General features: G+C 48.8%; 2 protein-coding genes across 3 annotated transcripts in view; one reads left to right on the forward strand and one right to left on the reverse strand.

Moving 5' to 3' along the window:
* Positions 1-8,699, reverse strand: part of TEX11 (testis expressed 11) — a 147,451-nt gene extending 138,752 nt beyond the window's left edge. The window contains exons 1-4 of the mRNA XM_075068428.1: positions 8,606-8,699; positions 5,633-5,688; positions 3,472-3,593; positions 480-564 (exon numbers count right to left, since the gene is read on the reverse strand). Coding sequence (XP_074924529.1) covers positions 480-564; positions 3,472-3,593; positions 5,633-5,666 — 241 coding nt within the window. The 5' untranslated portion in view covers positions 5,667-5,688; positions 8,606-8,699. The remainder of the gene's footprint in view (positions 1-479; positions 565-3,471; positions 3,594-5,632; positions 5,689-8,605) is intronic.
* A 179-nt stretch (positions 8,700-8,878) lies between these two features.
* On the forward strand, positions 8,879-12,966 carry LOC116822915 (nuclear cap-binding protein subunit 2). Of its 2 annotated transcripts, none has more exons than XM_032777110.2 (4): positions 8,879-9,053; positions 10,147-10,328; positions 11,377-11,515; positions 12,227-12,966. In XM_032777110.2, exons 1-4 carry the CDS (start codon positions 8,967-8,969, stop codon positions 12,323-12,325), a joined length of 507 nt encoding a protein of 168 aa, XP_032633001.1. In that variant the 5' UTR covers positions 8,879-8,966; the 3' UTR covers positions 12,326-12,966. The 2 variants fall into 2 exon arrangements, with proteins under 2 accessions (XP_032633001.1, XP_074925019.1); XM_075068918.1 differs by lacking the exon at positions 8,879-9,053 and adding an exon at positions 9,926-10,037.
* The last annotated feature ends 6,412 nt before the right edge of the window (positions 12,967-19,378 follow it).

The raw sequence follows: 19,378 nt of genomic DNA on the forward strand, positions 1-19,378 counted from the left end.
GGCAATATTTTTTATTAAACCAAATTCTGTTGGTGAAAGATACAAGCATCTGAGCTGCACAAAGCTCTTCAGGTCAATATCAGCATCTATCAGTGCAGCCCCCCACAGCCCAGACACTTATATCAGTACAGTTTATTTCCAAAAACATAGAAAAGGATTAGCTAAGCACAGAGGAGTCCAGACACAGCTCCTTTCCTCTGCTCATACCCCTTTCCACTGCTACAGGCAGCAGGAAAGGGGAGCAATATAACAACTCCTACACTGACTGTCACCAGAGGATCACTCTTGCGGTGGAGTGATCCTTCCTTAGTTGGTTACACAAAACAGCTGCAAAGTACTCTCTGCCTTCATTTTATCTGCAAAGATACATGCAATCCTATGGCACTATATACAAACATTAAATAAAATAATTGTACCATAAGAGCTCTTCTTTTACAATATAAAAGAACATTAATCTAGGACACAAAACACATACATACATTTAGCTCTTTGCTCATCATTGATGACTGAATCTACTCGGTTAGTCACAGCCCAATTCCAAAGGCTTATTGCACTTTCTTCAATCTAAGAGGACAGAAAAAAAATTCATAAGAATTTGTCTTTTTGTCTTGAGCTAGGTCCTAGTTGAACTTCTTGATGTAACAGAATCATATATAGGTAAATATCTATATGTCTGTGTAAATCAAAGAACAACATGACTTACAATTGAAAAGATCTAATTAGACTGATGGCAATAGCACCCATCAACACATACCCATGTTGGCCATCAGTGTCTTCAGTCATAATTTTAAATTGTGCACAGTAGAGAAATCGGTATGTGAAATCAAGATTTCAGAAACATTTTAAATCCTTTGTTTTGTGTCAGTAAAGCATCTTCCTGAACAGATCCCCTTTATCTATCACTTTACTCAATTGTCCTTACGCTCATTACAACAAGCCTATTCCTGAACTTGTCAACATCTGATCCGGTTTACTCCATCCATCTGGAATAAAATGATTTCACACATACAAACCTTGTGCAAAACCATATCCATTACCATTAAGATACAACTGACTTACTAATGTCTTTCAAAGTCTAATAAGGATGTTCAAAATGTGCAAAGTTCCCAACAGATGTTGAAAAAATGTAACAGGTTCAGAAAAAAGCTATAAGAATGGCTTCAGGTCTAAAAATCCTCTCACAGCGACAGACTTAAGTAGCTCAATCTACTTAGTTGATCAAAAAGGAAGTTAAGAGGTGACTTGATTATGGTGAATAAATTCTGACACAGGGAGAAGACTTCTGACAGTAGAGGGCTATTTATTCCAGCAAGACCCAACAGCTGGAAGTTGAACCTATACAAATTCGGACAGGAAATATGGCATATATTTTTAAGTGAGGGTAATTAGCCATTGGAACCACATACCAATGGACATGGTATATTTTCCATCACTTGATGTCTTTAAAATCAAGAGTGATATCTTTCTAAAAGATATACTCTCTAACTCAACCAGAAGTTATGGTCTTGATGCAGAAATCACAGGGTGCAATTTGTTGTGCAGGAGGTCAGAGTAAATAGTCAGAATGGCTCCTTCTAGCCTTAAGAGTTATGCATCTATGAATCAATACAAATCAATAGAAGGAAATATTTCGTTTCACAACAAATTTCTGAAGTAAATGCTTAATTAACAATAGGTTGCTCTCATAAGAGTGAGTCCAAACTGAAAAGGAAAAAGTAGCATTTTCAGAAGGGGAACAGGGCTGGGGCTGGAAACAGTCAAGACCGTTGCGCTTTCCCTTATGTATATACTACTGACCTAAGGTGCTGAACCTCCAAAAGATTTCCACTGTAACAAGCCCCAGTTGTTACGTGGTCAGGACTTTCATAATATCTAATTCACATGTCAACAATGTTCCTTGTAAGCTGCACACAGGCACAGCCATGCCTGTATCCAAAGAGCACTCGCCAGAATACCACCCAAAAATAAGCCAGAAAATATAAGCAGACAGTAGGGGTTGTGTCATTATGCTGGGAGGGTTTGCGTCAGGATGCCATGATGCTGGGCAGGGTTTGTATAAAAAAACATCCATGGGCAGCAGGGGCATAGTTAAAATAAAAAAGCAGTAGTCACAAGACAAGCAGAAAAATCTGCGGGCTGTAACTGCATAAAAATGCCAACCCAACTGCTCCAAAACAAGCAAAAAGTCACTTGTTTTAAATGGACTCGGTACTATATATTGAGCATGCATGATTCTGAACAAGCTCAGCAGTATCTGCTGAAGCTATCCTTACTCTGCCCTCACTCGGAACCACATCTGTGCTCTCTGCTGTTAACTGGGGCTAACTGGTGCAGAGGGGGGCAAATTGGCAGGGAGGGCTAGGCCAAACTCACATATTTATATGATACTGTATTGTGGTAGGCCCTGTCAATACATTCTTGAAGTCCTTAAAACACATTTACATAATCCATACTTTAAACACTCTTGAAATACTCTTTTCCACAGTAGACTAATCCCTTTAAAAAGCAATTACAATCCATTGTGTCTACTCACACAGTTCCATGAGGGATTTGTCTCTATTATTTAATACACACAAAAAAGCGTAAGTTTGCCAAAGAACAAAAATATAATGCTCAGTGCAGTTTGCAGCCCACTCAGTATAAAGAAAATTTAGAAGAAATGTCATATGTCTGTAATGTTAGAACTAATATATGGCATTCTCTTTCCAAATGAAAGGAAATCAATCTGGTTTGAAGAGTTGCTGGAACCCTACCATACCATATAATAAATATCTCCTGCCGGTTGCTAATATGGCCCTTGGATTTTTTGTTAAGAGAACATTTACGAAGTTATTACTTTAATATGCCTCATGTTTTATATTAATGTGACAGAAATACCTCGACTTTCTTCAAATGTATAACATTTATTTTTTGTATCTCCTTCAGCACTATATGCTCTATACCAGTGGTCCCCAACACTTTTTATCTGGCAGGCGCCAGATGACGAGCCACGGAGGACCGTGGCGACAGACAAGCATCCACCGAAATTCCGCTGACAAGTGGCAACATCAATAGGCGTCGCTGCTGAAATGCCACCGACAAGCAGCGTCATCCAGAGGCGTCACCGCCGAAATACCGCCAAAAATTGGCAGCATTTCGGTGGCGACACCTCTGGATGACGCAGCTTGCCAACAGTACTTTGGCGGATGCTCGTCTGCCGGCCAGCACGCGGGTGCATTTAGACACTCCAGCGGGCACCATGGCGCCCCAGGGCACCGTGTTGGGGACTCTTGCTCCATGCTTTTATAAAAATGAGAATAGAACATATTCTAAGCAAGTGTCAGAACCAGGTCTACTCATTATCCGCACAGGCCAACAGGCATTCAAGTTGTGTTATATGGCCAACACAGAGCTGTTCACCTTTACCTTGGCCACAAGATTAGATTGTTTTTAAATACCCAGTGTTTTCAGCAATTGTTTCCGGCCCTCTACCTGAGCCTCCTGAATCTCATTCCCAGCCTCGTCATCCACACGTTCTATCTCACTGAACAGTTTGTCAATGATCTCAGGTACATTTGATGAGGTGTCTTTCTTCACCAGCTCTTGAATTAGCACTGAAAGAAAGACAAACAAGAGACAGCAATGCAGCGAACTTCACACAAAGATTAAGTGCAGCACATCATTTTTGAATATCTGAACAAGAGAAACCAATCAGTTTACATTTTCTCCATATCCTTCTGTTTACTAAATAAACACAAAGCTAAGGCAGAGCCTGCGGAAATAATTCTGAAACCTAGAGGAAGTTTTTACCTATGCAATGAGACTAAATTCTGGTGAGCTTCACCAGTTAAATCTGTTGACTTACACAGAACTGAATCCAGGCAATGAGAGCATATTTTGGCACAACATTTAGTTTGCTAATAAAATCTCTCTTTCCTGACAGTGTCTTTTGTTTCCATTCTCAATAACTTTTACCCTTTGGCACTCTCTAACAGTACAATGCTGCATGAAACCTGCGTTCAATTCATCTGCAAATTTGACACCATCAGCTCAGGGTTGAACAAAGACTGTGAATGGCTTGCCAACTACAGAACCAGTTTCTCCTCCCTTGGTTTTCACACCTCAACTGCTAGAACAGGGCCTCATCCTCCCTGATTGAACTAACCTCGTTATCTCTAGCTTGTTTGCTAGCATATATATACCTGCCCCTGGAAATTTCCACTACATTCATCTGACGAAGTGGGTATTCACCCACAAAAGCTCATGATCCAAAACATCTGTTAGTCTATAAGGTGCCACAGGATTCTCTGCTGCTTTTACAGATTCAGACTAACACGGCTACCCCTCTGACACTTTACTGTGAGTGAGTCAATGCCAGTGCTTTTATTAAGAAGGTTGAAAGCAAAGTCACTATTCTGATGACAAGTTGAATCTAGAATCCTGAAACTCCCATACAATTTGTTACGAAGGAAATGATTTAAAAAACCGAACAAATAAAACTGTTATTCTGGGTCTCTAAATTCCTCCCCTGGTTTAAAAGGAAAACTGACAAACTCAATTAACTGCTGTATTAACCAGCCACTGAATATAGAGAGAATTAGGTCACTTTACTGGGTTTCCGATCAACGTAAGGCCCTCACTCTCTTTTCAATATGTGGTGTTCATCATAATGTAAAAACTTCTCTACATACAGGTTTGTGGAACAAAAACCCCTCAGTGTCTCCCTTGTCTCTAGTTCTGTAATTATTCAAGTGTTATTTTATCCATTAACCAGTTGCTTTTCAAGCACTAATTAGCTAAGCACAGTACAAGGAAAATAAGATACCTTTAGGGCCTCCGCCTTGCTGAGAACAACCTTTAGTCAGATCCAGGGCAGGAATATTTTTTATTCACAACAGATATTTGTTTTTACCCAACTAAATGCCAATGGTCAGATCATAAATTTAAGCTATAAAATCACCAAAAACAACTTCTGGAAAAAGCAAAAAAAGTTTTGTTGAAATGTCCTAACTGAAAGGGAAGGGTTTCTTCAGCACCATGAAAGGCCATTTTGTGGGGTTTGACAGAAAACTATACATATTTCTTATATTTTTTCTAATAAAAATCCATCCTGTCTCCAAAATGTCTTTGACTGTGAATAGTTCTTCTAGCCGTCAAGCCTAATCAAACATTCTTTGTTTGCAAGTTATGTAATGTGATTTGTTTTTCTTGGGCTGAAGATAGTCATCAACTGGCTATTTTGGACCGCAAACTGGACAGCATGCTTGATATTTCCTTCCCTATTTCTCCTTTGTACTTGTGTGCTCACTTTACTTGGCACGGGGCTAGACAAAACCTTTACAGCCCAAGCTAAACTAATCTCTAAGCATTTATTCAAGGCCAGAAATATTATTCTCTCTAGCTGCCTAAGAACACCGTCCTCCCACAGTGTGTCTAGCCTTTACTAGTCAAGCCTTCCCTGACATTCAGGCTTCAAGACAAAGCATATAATCAGGGATAGTCAGATTTTCCTGACTATAATTAGAAAAACCTGGGAATGAGGCTTTTATTCCCTGTGGCCTCCCTCATGACACAAAATATACATGAGTAGCACTGAATTATTTACACAATTATCAACTAAACATTTAGTTTTTCAAAGATTACTGATTTGTACCTTTAATTTCCAGCAAGTGAGATTCCCCCTTCATTTTTAAAGCGTTGAATCAAGTCCTTTAACACACATATACAAAATTATTTTAAAAGCCATATAGTCAACTTTTCTGCTACACAGGCCTATATCTCTCAACTACTCCTTACTATAAGCTTGATCTCACTCCCACTGAAGTGAAGGATATTTTACCATTGACTTCAATACCAGCAGCATTCCTAGAGACCCATTTTTACCATTATCCAAACATCTATTTGCTATTTCCTCTCTTCCATTACCACAAGTGATTTACTGCAAAAATTCTAATTCAGGAACTAAGTTACAGAAATTGTGATTTATGTTAAATACCCTGCCACATTTCTGATTGGCTATTTTTGACACTCCCATTTTTAATTCTTGTCTCATATCTTACTCCTGGGGGAATTCTGCACCACTGTATATGCATAATTAATGAGCCATGCATATTTTTATTTTTTGCACAGAAAAAAACTTCTGCCAGAAAGTTGCTACAGTTCTACTTTTTGCCCACCAGAGGGTGCTATAGCACTAGAACAGAGCAGCAGCTCCAGCCAGCCAGGGAAGAGAAAGAGCCTGCCTCCTGTCAGGCCAGGCCAAGATACTGGGGATATGGGAAGACAGACAGCATGGGCCTGCTGGAGAGGTCATCAATAGGGGCCCATAAGGGCCACTGGGGGAGGACAACCTCAGGCAGGGGTTGAATGGGAGTGGAGGTGTAGGGCCACAGTGGGGGAGGGATGCAGGGCCACATGGGGATGGGGGAAAGTTGGTGTCTGAGTGGGGCTGGAAGGACACATGGACAGATGGTGCAAGGACATATGGGAACAGGGACAAATGTGCCTGACTTAATGAGAGAGGCTAGGGGACAACATGAGGGAAGCTCCCTAACAACTCCTCCCAACACCCCCACCAAATTTTCCATACTTTTCCCACCCATACCTAACAGCCCTCCAAGTTCACCTGCAGGCTCCTTCCCAGTAATTAATTCAGTCTCTCTCAGCTCCTGTTACTCCTGACTCCCCCAAACCTTTGCACTGCTTCTGAGGGGTGCAGGAAATAAGGCTCTACATTGTAGTTTAAATTATTTATTACTCAGAGTTCTGTACTAATATGCCTAGTAAAGAAACTATTTGTCAAAAAACATTTCATGAATCTTTTTTGTCTATACTGTTAAAGACATACTTGCTGACAGATACTTTGAAATAAATGACCAAAAATAATTGAAACCAATGTGATTGTGTTATTTTGACAAATAAAATATGCAGAATCTGAAAATATTGTGTGCAGAATTTTTGTTGTTGTCGTTGCTGTTGCAGAACTTTTAATTTCTCGGCACAGAATTCCCCCCAGGAGTAATATCTGGGACTCGCCGGGTTGACAGATATGCACAGACCACAGATGAAACATTACAACAAGTAATCAATGCTCTGTGTAGTTCTTAGTTCTTGCAGTTAGAGGAACACTCAAGTAACTTAGGGACCATTGTGCACTCTTTCTTTAAAACAGGAGCTGAAGGGAATCTGGAGAAGGGTCTAGCCAGCAGCTCTTCAGCCAGCCAGGGAACAACAGGGGCGGTAGGCATCACATTAGTGCATTTATTGTACTACAGTGCTTGTCTGAGCCCAGGGGGAAGGTGGCTGTCCTGGCACACAGCTGGGCTGACCATGGATCCGCTGTACGTGGCACACACAACGAGACTGGCCAACTGCCGCCAGCATGTCTGACCATAGGCCCTGACTCCATGGGTGCTCTGGGGCTGAAGCACCCAGCGAAAAATTGATGGGTGCTCTGCACCCACAGCTCTCCCTGCTGCTCCAGCTCAATTCCACTCTGCCTCCTCCCTGTGCCCACTTATTCCCTTGCCCTCCCAGTGCTTGTGCTGCAAAACAGCTGTTTCATGCAGCAGGGGGGGAACCGCAGCCTGCTCAGGGAAGAGGCGGGGCCAGGGCAGGGATTTGGGGAAGGGGTCCAATAGGAGCAGGGAGGGGGCAAATCTGGAGCAGAGACTTCAGAGAAGGGATTGGAATGCGGGTAGGGGTGGGGAAAGGGTAGAGTCAGGGCTAGGGGGCACCAGGGAAAATTGGCGCCTATGTGTCTGACATCATAACACAAAGTGAAGACAAAAAGCATCCCAGGAGAACACTTTGGCGCTTCTCCTGGCCTCTCCCCTGCCTAGTTCTGTCCCTTGACACCATGCCCAGGGGCACAGTGCATCTCCTATTCCCCTACCTCACCCCGCTCCCCTCCCTGTCCCCAGCACCCAGCCCGGATATGTGGTGCTTCTCCTGGTCACCCTGCACTCCACCTTCAGCCCAGGAGCCCAGCCCTTCTCCTGGAGGCCCCTCCCCCTCCATCCAGGAGCACAGTACTTCTCATGGACGCTCCCCAGCCTATCCCCCCACCCGAGGGGACACAGAGCTTCTCCTAGACACCCCTGCTCTATCCCCCCCACCTGAGGGGGCACAGCCCTGCTTCTAGACACCCCTGCTGTGCCCCCCACACCCCAAGGCTCAGTCCCTGGGCACTCCTGCCCCCCCCGTGCTGTGCCCCCCACACCCCTGCTCTATCCCCCCCAACCCAGGGACACAGCACTTCTCCTGGCCGCCCCCTGCTCTATCCCCCCCACCTGGGGGCACACCTCTGTTCCTAGACACCCCCGCTCTATCCCCCCCGCCCAAGCCTGGGGTCACGGCGCTTCTCCCCACTCTCCCGCCCCAGCCCGGGGGCGGGTCCTACAGGGAGCGCTCCCTGAGCGCGAGCCGTCCCGCGAGGAGCCCGAACGCAGCAGGCTCATCCCTGCGAGCCCCTCTCACGGGTCCATCGAAGCTCGCGCCTCAGGAAGCCAACTCAGGTGCTACAAGGGCGGGCCAGGCGCCGCCCGGCTCTCGAGCCCCGCCCCAGGAGCGCTCGGCCTCCACCCAGGGCGCCTGTCCCGGGCGGACACAGGCCAGCAGCACTCGCCTCGCGCTTCCTCAGGAGACGCCGCTTCCCGCCCAGGCAGCGCGTGCTGCCGTTTGGAACGTTGGGATCTGTAGTGTCCAGCCACTTCCCTCCCGCGAGGCGGGAACTACAGCTCCCAGAGACCTCAGGGCGCTAGGCCACGACACCATTTTATTGGCAGAAGCGGCCGAACCCACCGCTCTGATTGGTTTTCCAGGGCGTGATGGACGGCAGCCGCCGTGCCCCTCTCCAATGAGGTTGTAGGCACGGCCTGCGCGCGGTGAGTAGCAGGCGCTAAGCCAATGGGGCTCTGCGGTCCTCTCCCTTCCCGGCCGTCGGCCCCGCGCCGGTTCTGGAAAGTTCCGGGGCACCGGGGGCCGGGATGTCGGGGGTGCTGAGCGCCACGCTGAGCGGCCTCAACAGCGACTCCTACTGCGAGATCAGCCAGTACCGGGACCAGCACTTCCGGGTGCGCCGGGGCGGGGACCGAGCCTCGGGGCGGGGGCGGGGACCGAGTCGGGGGGGGCGGAGTGCCTCAGGGACGAGCCGGGGCGGTGGGACAGGGTATTTGGGGGTGCACAGCACCGGGAAGGGGGCAGGAGTGCCGGGACCGGCCGCGGGTGCGGGGCACAGCACGGGGGGGCGGGGCCTGAGCCTCGGGGGGTGGGGGCAGGGAGTGCCCGGGACCGAGCGCGGGGTGGGTGGGCACAGCGCGGGGGGGGGGGCCCGAGCTGGGGGTGCAGGCGTGTCCCAGGGACGAGATTGGGGTGTGCACAGCACCCGCGGGGCAGGAGTGACCCAGGGACCAACGCTGGGAGGGGACAGGGATTGGTGCACGCGCCGGGGCGGGGCAGAGAGTGCCAGGGCGAGCTGGGGCGGCGGGGCAGGAGTGCTCCCAGGGCTGGACCCAGGTGGGTGACAGGGGTTGGGGTGCCAGCACCCAGGGGATCTAGGAGCAGGAGTGCAGGGACCGGCCTGGGGTTGGGAGCGGGGCCAACGGTCTTGGGGGGAGGAGCGGAGTGCGCAGGGACTGAGCCGGGGGCGGGGGGTGGACAGGTATTGGGGGTGTACAGCACCCGGGGGGTGCAGGAGAGCCTTGGGACCGAGCCTGGGGGGCCGGGGGCCGAGCCTTGGGGGGGGAACAGAGATTGGGGGTACACAGCACCCAGGGGAGGGGGCTGGAGTGCCCAGGGACTGAGCCTGAAGTGGGGGTGGTGTCTGAGCCAGGATGAGGGTCAGGGGTGCCCAGGGAGGGGCGTCAGAGATCGAGCCTGAGGGAGGGACGCGAGGGTACAACATGGGGGGGTGCCTGAGGGAGGCAGGGGTCTCTGGGACAGGGAGCAGTATGTGGGGCGCAGCCAAGACATTCCCAGGCCCGGTGCAGTGGTTGCCAATTTTGCCATCTGTAACCCAGGTGCTCCAGAACTCCAAGTAGGAGCAGCTGGAGTCAAAGGCAGAGGTCCCAAGACAGGCACGTGTAGTGGTCGCACGGCCTCTGTGGCTTCGGCACTCACTGAACAGCAGGTCTCTCAAGCTGGACTTATTCTTTGTTGTGCTCTCAGGGTAGCCGATACCTACAGGAGAAGGCCCTGAAGTTCTCTTCCACGCTGTATGTGGGCAACCTGTCCTTTTACACCACCGAGGAGCAGATCCAGGAGCTCTTCTCCAAATGTGGAGATGTCAAGAGGATTGTCATGGGGCTAGACAAGGTCAAGAAAACCCCTTGTGGCTTCTGCTTTGTGGAGTATCCTTTCGCATTTACTATTGCCATGGTTTTTCTCCCACTGCTCATTTGATTGAATCTCATCATCCTATCAGCTCTATTGAACGTGTTACAGAGTGTTCCTGGCTTTTCTGTAAGAGCTGGCTATGACCGTGATATGTTTGGCAAGCATGAAAGTTGTAAACTCTCAAAATCACAGTACCAAACCCTTTCATTCCATTTACAGGGTCTGCTGTCTCTCTCCCATGCTGCCTCAGTCACAGATGTTGCTCTGGTGCTTGCAATGAAAACTAAAACAATGGGACAGCCTCTTGTATTTTTTGTGTGTGTCACAGAGATTGCACTCCATCTGGTCCCTTTATTTCCATCTCTTAAATTGATTTAATAGATTTTAAGGCCAGAAGAGATCATTGTGCTCATCTAGTCTGATCTCTTGCATAGCACAGGCCAGAGAATTTCACCAGGTGTTAAGACCATCTAGCTGTGCCTTCCTCATCCCATTCATTCTATTTATGAATGGCCCAGTAGGATAGCTTAGTGTGCTCTTCTTAAGCACACGCTTCTGCCCTGGTCCTAGTCTAACAGACAGCTATCCTTGCAGAGCCTCTTGGGTTAGGCCTCTCCCCTTCCCACTCACACCCTGTAGACACTACTGTAGCATAAAGAGGAATGTTAAGAAGACTGTTATATGAGCAAGGCTGGAAACAGGACTGGTGCAGGTTCAACTCAAAACATTCAGAAGATCCTGTCCCAAAAAACAAATGCATTTAGCAACATGATGGCAGGCTTGTCCTGATTGCTTCATCTCTGAACTGAGAGATGCCAAGCTACTTCCTTCTCTGCAGTGGCACTACAATACAACCGTTTAGTGTGTTCCTGTGCAAGGAGGGGGCTAGAATCAAATGGCTGTGAATATAGCAGTTGGCTCTGTAAAGAATACTGGTGTCTATTGGCTTGGAAGGCCGGACTCCACAGTGCTGTGAATACCATTCCCCTCTTCTTTGCCTATGAGCAGCTGAGGTTCACCAGCTTAACAACGCTTTTGAGTCTTCCTTATAATGCATTCCAGATATTACACAAGAGCAGATGCTGAGCATGCAATGAGGTTTATCAATGGCACCCGACTGGATGACCGGATCATCAGGACTGACTGGGATGCAGGGTTTAAGGAGGGACGACAGTTTGGGAGAGGAAAGACTGGAGGACAGGTAAAGAGAGTACTAGCATCAGCACTGAGCCTTGCTTCCTTGGGGCTGGGTGATGTGTGGGGCTACCTTTGGCTGATCCAGTAGAAAGACGGATGTGCATGGCAGACTCAATAATGAACTGAAGTTAACTGAAAGTTGTTTGAAGAACTGATTCTATAGTACCACTAGAGTTGGAGCGTGGTGCTTAGTGCCATTTGAAAGTTTGGATTCCAAGCTTCCTATGGCCCAAATGAAGCATTGCTCTCTTCTCAACCTTGTGTTCTCAAAAGGGGGCAGGAATCAAGGTGGGGAGTGAGAAACAGGATAATAATGGAGATGACCTGGTTGTAAGACTAGTCTAATCATCAAATGATACCCACCCCTGAGAAGGTAAGATTCCTTCCCACATTTCTTTCCTGATTTCCAGTGGGAAAAAGCTTTGGGTTCAAGCCTTGGTGATTCATAAAGGTGAACTGCAAAGCAAAAATCAAACAGTGTTTGGCCCTTTCCTGTTGCTTAGTTATGACTAAAGATGATCCCACCATTAGAAATGTGAGGTCTTCTCATCAGTCACCTTGATAATGGTTCTTTGGCAAGATATTTCAAGGAGTTGCAAGGGCTTGTAACCTGAATTTCAACCCACCACCTATTGAGTGGGAAGAGGATGCTGATTCTTAGAATGTCTGTCTGGGCAGGTGCAGGATGCTAATTTTGGTTACTGCTTTGCCCCAGGTGAGAGACGAGTACCGGACAGACTATGATGTGGGAAGAGGTGGCTTTGGCAAGATCATTCAGATGCAGAAAACCAATCACCAGACTATAATCTACTAACTGCCTAATCTGTCCTAGCATGCAGAGGGGCTGTGTCCCTCTGCAGGTAGTTCTGTCTTGGCCCTTTGGATGGGGATGTGGAGTGGGAGCCAAGTTCCAGCAAAAGGCAATCCTCCTCAGACTGGCTGTTTAACATTTGTTCATTCCTTATCTCTCCTGGGCCAGAATGGCTGTTCTGTCCTGATACAGGGCAGCAAGAAAATAGAGTGGCCAACTCTGCAGGATTTCTCATTAAGAATAAATGCAGCATGTCACGCTCAGACTTCTGCCTCCAAGTTGTCATTACAGCTGAAGTTGCTCTAGAGCACAGATTTCTGAGAAATACAACTTCCATCAAAGCCAAACTTCCTGGCTGCTTGTGCATCTCTGGGGTAAGGGCAGGAGTTTAAAGTATGTAATTTACGATCTCGTCTGCTGCTCTAAAGCATCGTTGCTGGTATAAATTAGAGAAGCAAAGCAAGATCTTACTGGTCACTTGCAAGTGCTTGTCTGTACTCCTGGCCCTTCATTCAGTCAGTCCTGCAGAGTCTTAGTCCTTGCTGTACCTGTGGTGCTGCCTGGCTGTTGTAGAGCGTCAATATTACACCATGGTTTTGTTTGTCTTTGGGTTTTTTAAATAAACGTTGAGTCTTCTACGTGTATGTGCTGCAGTTTGTGATTCATTGTCATTGGGCATGTGACAGGGCTTCTGGGGGACACATCCTTTTGGCATGTCAGAGCTACTCTCATCTGACCACAGTGGGGGAGATGAGTCTGCGTACTCTTGTCTTGGTCTTCCCTGTGGGGCTGGTCTCACTGGTCTTCCCATTGCACTTCGCTAGTAGCTGGTTTGTCACCAGGCGGAAACCGTTGGTAAACTTACACTCACCTGCTTGTACTAAGATGAGGAGTTAGTCCATAATTCCCCACATCAGCGAATGCTTGGAAGTTGCCCCATTTCCTACCATCACAGTCAGTGCCAGGTCCTGTAACGTAGAGTATATGAAGCATCGTGAATGCTCAGAGTGCACTTGAGGCCAGACCAAGAAGCAGGAGCTGCATGCCTACTGCTCTTGCTTGAGTCCTCCAGCATACTGCTGTGCTAAAAGCCAGTTTAGCTGGAGACAAGAGAATCATCCTAGTGAAGAGTTCCCGTAGCTCCTCATCCAGTTTGAGACCTGTAAAGGAGCATGCCCAAGGCGGCTTTAACTTGGGGCTGGCATCTGAGGCGCCCTTAGGAGCAAGGAACCACAAAGGTGCTGACAGCCACTTAAAGGAAAACAGAAGCAGAGTGTCAGGGAAAATCTCACTCAGAGCTGTGGGAGTGTCTCCCAAGACAAAGGGTAGAACTGCTCAGGATCAAATGTACAACAGGGAGTAATCCTTCACTACCCCCCTGCCACTCACACATGGAGGAGCTGGCTGTGACCCATGAGGTCTCTTCTATGTGATAGGAGAGAGCAGATGGAAATCTACACCAGCCTGGGCAGGTGTTGGAATTGGTTTGCAATTAAGAGAAGCATCAGTGTTCCTCAATTATAAGCTACTGGGAGCAGAGACTGTTTTTGTTGTCTCTCTAAAGTGTCACAAACATCTAGTGGTGCTGCACCCAAGCCCCCTTCCCCACTGTTGTCAGGAATGGGAGTGTCTCAGGGCTCCAGCTACAGCACAGCAGCCCTGCACCTTCCAGCTGAGTCCCTGAAAGTTCAGGACAAACTCCTCTGGTGGCAGGATCTCAGGAAGCCGAGACAGCACCATAGCTATCCTGTGTCTGTCAGTTCCAGCTCTGTAGGAACAGCACTTCCTCTGGCAGTTTCCTAGTCCAGACAGATGAGTTCCCTTCCTATTTCATCCACGACACAAAGGAGAAATCTGTACTCACAGTTATTTATTTACATATTAGTCTAAATGGATCCATTGCAAACATTACATTGACAGAAAGGGCCCTACCAGTAGATAAAAACTTAGGGCTTGGCAACACTGGAGAGTTGCAGTGCTGGTGATGGGGTTATAGCGCTGCAACTCACTCTGTGTCCACACTTGCAAAGCACAGCCAGCGCTGCAACTCCCTGGCTGCAGCGCTGGCTGTACCCCTGGTCTGCTTGGGGTGTAGCGATTCCAGCGATGGTGATTCAGCGCTGCTCATCAAGTGTGGCCACCAAAAGTACTGTTACTGGCCTCCAGGGTATTAGGAGGTATCCCAGCATACCTTTTCAGCCACTCTCATCGTTTCGCACTCCACTGCCCTGGGCTCAGTGACCTGCCCTTTAAATGCCCTGGGAATTTTAAAAATCCCCTTCCTGTTTGCTCAGCCAGGTGTGGACTGCAATCAATCAATCAATCACTGACCATGCCTCCACACCCCAAACGAGCCCCAGCATGGAGCACTTGCGAGCTGCAGGACCTCATCAGTGTTGGGTGAGGGAGCTGTGCAGTCACAGCTGTGCTCCAGCCGTAGAAATTATGATACCTATGGCCAGAAATCAAAGTCCATGCTGCAAAGGGGCCATGAACGGGATGCGTTGCAGTGCAGGGTTAAATTAAAGGAGCTGCAGAGTGCCTATTGCAAAACCCGTGAGGGAAACCGCCGCTCAGGTGCTGCCCCCACGACCTGCCGTTTTTACAAGGAGCTGGATGCGATACTTGGGTTGGGACCCACTGCCATGGCCGAGGACCATGAATGGACATTCGAAGCATGGGAGAGGAGGGAGGGTGTAGAGGAAAACCGAAGTGAAGGCTACTGAGGTGGTGGGACACCCCGGAATCCCAGAGCTATGCAAGCCAGGAATACTTCTTCAAGCCAGAGGAAAAGCTAAGCCAGTCCGAGCAGCTGGATACTTGATGGTGAATGAAAAAGCAGACGGAGCGGGTTCCGGTAAGCCAGCTTTTATTTTAAGGATGAATTTCGGAGAGGAGGCGGAAGCGTATGGCTTGCCTCATCAATGCCTAGAGTGAAATTAGCATGATTGGGTCTAATCACGTCACGGTAAATCGCCCTCTGTAACTCTTCAACAGTTTTCAGCCAGAGCGTGGCAATGCGCTTGCACAAGTTATAGGGAGGCCAACCGTGTCCTGTCCCAGCAGCTAACTGATCCGCGTCACTGTGTCTATCGAAGCGTGGGGACCCATTGCTGACACAGTAAGCTGCATAGGACCAAAGGGCGGAATCCACATTGCTGTAAGAAAGAACCCTCTTCCGTGCTTTCTCCGAGTAACCGATATATCTGGCAGGATAAAATCCTGTGGAAAATGTAGGGATACTGTTCAGTGCACTTTCCCCCCAGCTGCTCTCTGCTTTCCCCAATGCACAGCTGAGCCTGACTCAAGCAGCTCCCCTTCCCAGGTGCACAGAAACATTGATTCCAGGAGTAACTGCTGTGGCAATGTGGGGGTGGTGTTCAGTGCACTTTCCCCCCAGCTGCTGACTCTTTCCCAATGCACAGAAACCCCAGTCCCTGACTCAAGCAGCTCCCCGTCCCAGGTGAGTCGCGGCAGAAACATGGATTCATTAATCACTCATTCCCATTACTCACCATGTCTTTGCTGCTGTGGCCTCTCTGTGCTATGTTTGCTATGTGTAAATGATGCTACAAATAGTCTACAAACTCCTTCACTGTGATTATACATCAATCCAGCCTCTGTAATAAATGTTTCTATTTTGTTTTTTTAAGTGCTTGAATCCTCTGCCCTATCACCGGACTGATGAAAGACTCACAGAACTTGAGAATGGAAACAAGGAAAAACGAAGATTTGGTGAAAGCAGTTTGACAGTATGCCAGAGAGAAGAAGAGGCTGCGGACTAGGAGAGAGAAAATGCATCAGTGGAAGGAAAACACAAAGGCAGGCAGAAGAGAATTGGCTACCAAGAAAAGCATTAAGCAGCTGCATAGCCATCCGGCGTGCCAAACGCGACTGTATGCAGTCACCTGGTAGCCCACGCAGGGCAGATCACTACCCAGTTGCTAAACCCCCTGCCCATTCCCAAAGCTACCTCTTCCTTGTGCCCCACTGTTTTGCATCAAAACCCCCTTCTCCAGCCATCCTGTTCTTCCACCACCACCAGCTGCCCCCAACACCGTGTACGTTCACCTACCAGCCCTGAGAACTACGCACCCTTACCCTATGCACTCAACCTCCATCCCAATGCAGGCACTTAATCCTTGAAAGTGGCAGCAGCATTGCACAGCACGCCAGGCAGGACATCATTCAACGTACCTCTGACTGTACAGTTCGCCACCCTACCCACCTGCCTTTATGTCCTGTATTTCTTATCATAACCAGATTTCTTGGCTTTTAAACAGCTTTTTATTATTGAGAGAAGTGAAACATATGTAACCCAGTGAAAAACAGGCACTGCACATCGTTGTAACCACTGCACTCCACTCCTGTTGCCAAGGCACCAAGCAGTACGTTGGCTTTTCACGCCTCAAATTGCTCCCTTTAAGGCATCCCTAATCCTTGAAGCCTGTGCTGGGCCTCTCTAGTAGCCTCGCTCTCTGCTGTGCAAATTCAGCCTCCAGGCGTTGAACCTCGAGGTCCGTTCATCACATGATTTCACCTTCCCTTCACAAATATTATGAGGGTACAGCACTCGCGGATATACCACGGGATGCTGCTTCACCCCAGTCAGCTTCCCATAAAGACACCTCCAGCGCCTGTTAAATGGCCAAAAGCACCACTCATAGTCCATTCTGCACCGGTTCAGCTGTAGTTATGAACTGGTCCTTGCTCACTAGTCAAGCTTCCCTTATACGGCTTTCATGAGCCATGCGCATAACGGTAGCGAGGTCTCCAAGGATCGACCGACACGATCGGCCCAGGCCCCGGACTCGGAGCTCAAAGCGTCCGGCGGTTTCAGCCTCCCGGCAGCTGGCTCACAGGCACCAGCCACGGGCCCGGCTTCCAAGGATCACAATGGCATTTCGATTGTCCCCTACTGTGATCTTCGGCTGGAAAAAGTCCCGGCTGCAGCTTTCTGAACAGGCACTGTTCCGAAGACGTTGCATCATGCACCTTTCCAAGGCCATCCTGTGTAAATGTCAGTAAACGCCCACGGTGATTCCATGAGAGCCACAGAGAAATACCACCTTCCGATTAATGTACATCGGATGCCAGGTGGGGTGGTGTTAGAAGAAATATGTGTCTCCTCCCATCTATCGCCCCTCCACAGTTAGGGAAACCCATTTGTGCAAAGCCATCCAGAATGTCCTGCAAGTTCCCCAGAGTCACGGTTCTTCTTAGCAGGATGCGATTAATGGCCCTGCAAACTTGCATCAACACTATTCCAACGGTCGACTTCCCTACTCCAAACTGGTTCGCGACCGATCGGTAGCTGTCTGGCGTTGCCATCTTCCAGATTGCAGTAGCCACCCGCTTCTCCACTGACAGGGCAGCTCTCAATCCTGTGTCCTTGCGCCGCAGGGTTGGGGTGAGCTTAGCACACAGCCCCATGAAAGTGGCTTTTCTCATCCGAAAGTTCTGCAGCCACTGCTCATCATCCCAGACTTGCAGGACGATGTGATCTCACCACTCAGTGCTTGTTTCCCAAGCCCAAAGGCGGCGTTCCACGGTGCTGAGCACGTCCATTACTGCCACAAGCAATTTAGTATCATGCACATCAGGCGAAGCAATATCATCATCGGCCTCCTCACTGTCATTTTGGCGCCGAAGGAATAGCTCAACTGCCAAACATGATGTGCTGGCGACATTCATCAGCAAAGTCCTCAGCAGCTCAGGCTCCATTTCTAACAGAAATCGTGCTGCAGACTCACAATGGCACCAAACTGCTGGGATGTGTAGCGATGCACCACAGGGCATTGGGACAGGAAGCGGAATGACCCGCACCCTTCCGTCCCCTTCCCACAACCCACAGCGCCAAAAATGGGACGAGGTGCTCTGTGGGATAGCTGCCCATAATGCACCACTCCCAACAGCGCTGCAAATGCTGCAAATGTGGCCACACTGCAGCACTGGTAGCTGTCAGTGTGGCCACACTGCAGCGCTGTCCGTACGCAGCTGTATGAACACAGCTGTAACTCCCAGCGCTGCACATTTCCAAGTGTAGCCATACCCTTAGGAGCCCTACTGTGAAAAAAAATGGTGGGGGTTGGGGGAGGTGGCTCTCAGTGCAGTTCTTATTGAACAGGTGTTTACCATCCTACACCAGTTAGACCTGGCCTTGCAGAGAGTGTTATCAGAGGGCAATGACTGGATGAGCCATGGGGACCGGCCCCACTCCCATCCCAGCTGGGCTCCTCGCTGTGCATAAAAGAGTCAGTCTCCAGGGCTGCCATTCAGGCCCCTTTCACCAGCACCCAATAGAAGTTCAGTGCAGCTCAGAAGCAAACACACAGAACCTCAGTCTTCAGAAGTAACACACTGAATGCAAGCGGTCTCTTTCAGGCTGCTTTTGTAAAACCATGGTGCTGGGGGACACAGATCACACTAACTTCAGCCCCAGGGGCTCCAACCACTCACTAGCCCTTTTGGAAATAGGGACTGTGCATCTCTGGCCAGGTGAGCAAGGTGCTCATGCAGTGGACTAGGACTGAATGGCATGGGAGCAAAGAGAGAGCCCAGCCTCTGTGTTGTGTGCACATTGCCACAGGCTTCACACACCCACCAGCCTCAGGGAGCACAAGGAAAGGAGTGCACCTTTGTCCACACAGAGCTACATGGGAAGGGAAAGCTTTGTTGTAATTGCCCTTAAGCCAATGTTGCCTGGGGCTGGAGGAGAGGGGGAGAGTTGTGACTGTGGTCCTGCTCCTGCCTTTCCCCAGTTGATCCCAAGTGACTTGCAGACCTGAGACACAATCTGATCTAGACGGGATATATCGATCCCTGAGCGTGCTTATATCGATTCCGGAACTCCACCAACCCCAGCGGAGTTCCGGAATCGACATGGCGAGCCGCGGACATCGATCCCGCGCGGTGAGGATGGGTGCGTAAATCGATTTTAGATATTCAACTTCAGCTACGTTATTCACGTAGCTGAAATTGCGTATCTAAAATCGATTTTACCCCGTAGTGTAGACCAGCCCGGAGACTTGGCAGTGTAGCAGCCTTGCCAGGAAG

The sequence above is a fragment of the Chelonoidis abingdonii genome, chromosome 8 (genome assembly GCF_003597395.2).
Source record: "Chelonoidis abingdonii isolate Lonesome George chromosome 8, CheloAbing_2.0, whole genome shotgun sequence".
Classification (NCBI taxonomy): domain Eukaryota; kingdom Metazoa; phylum Chordata; order Testudines; family Testudinidae; genus Chelonoidis; species Chelonoidis abingdonii.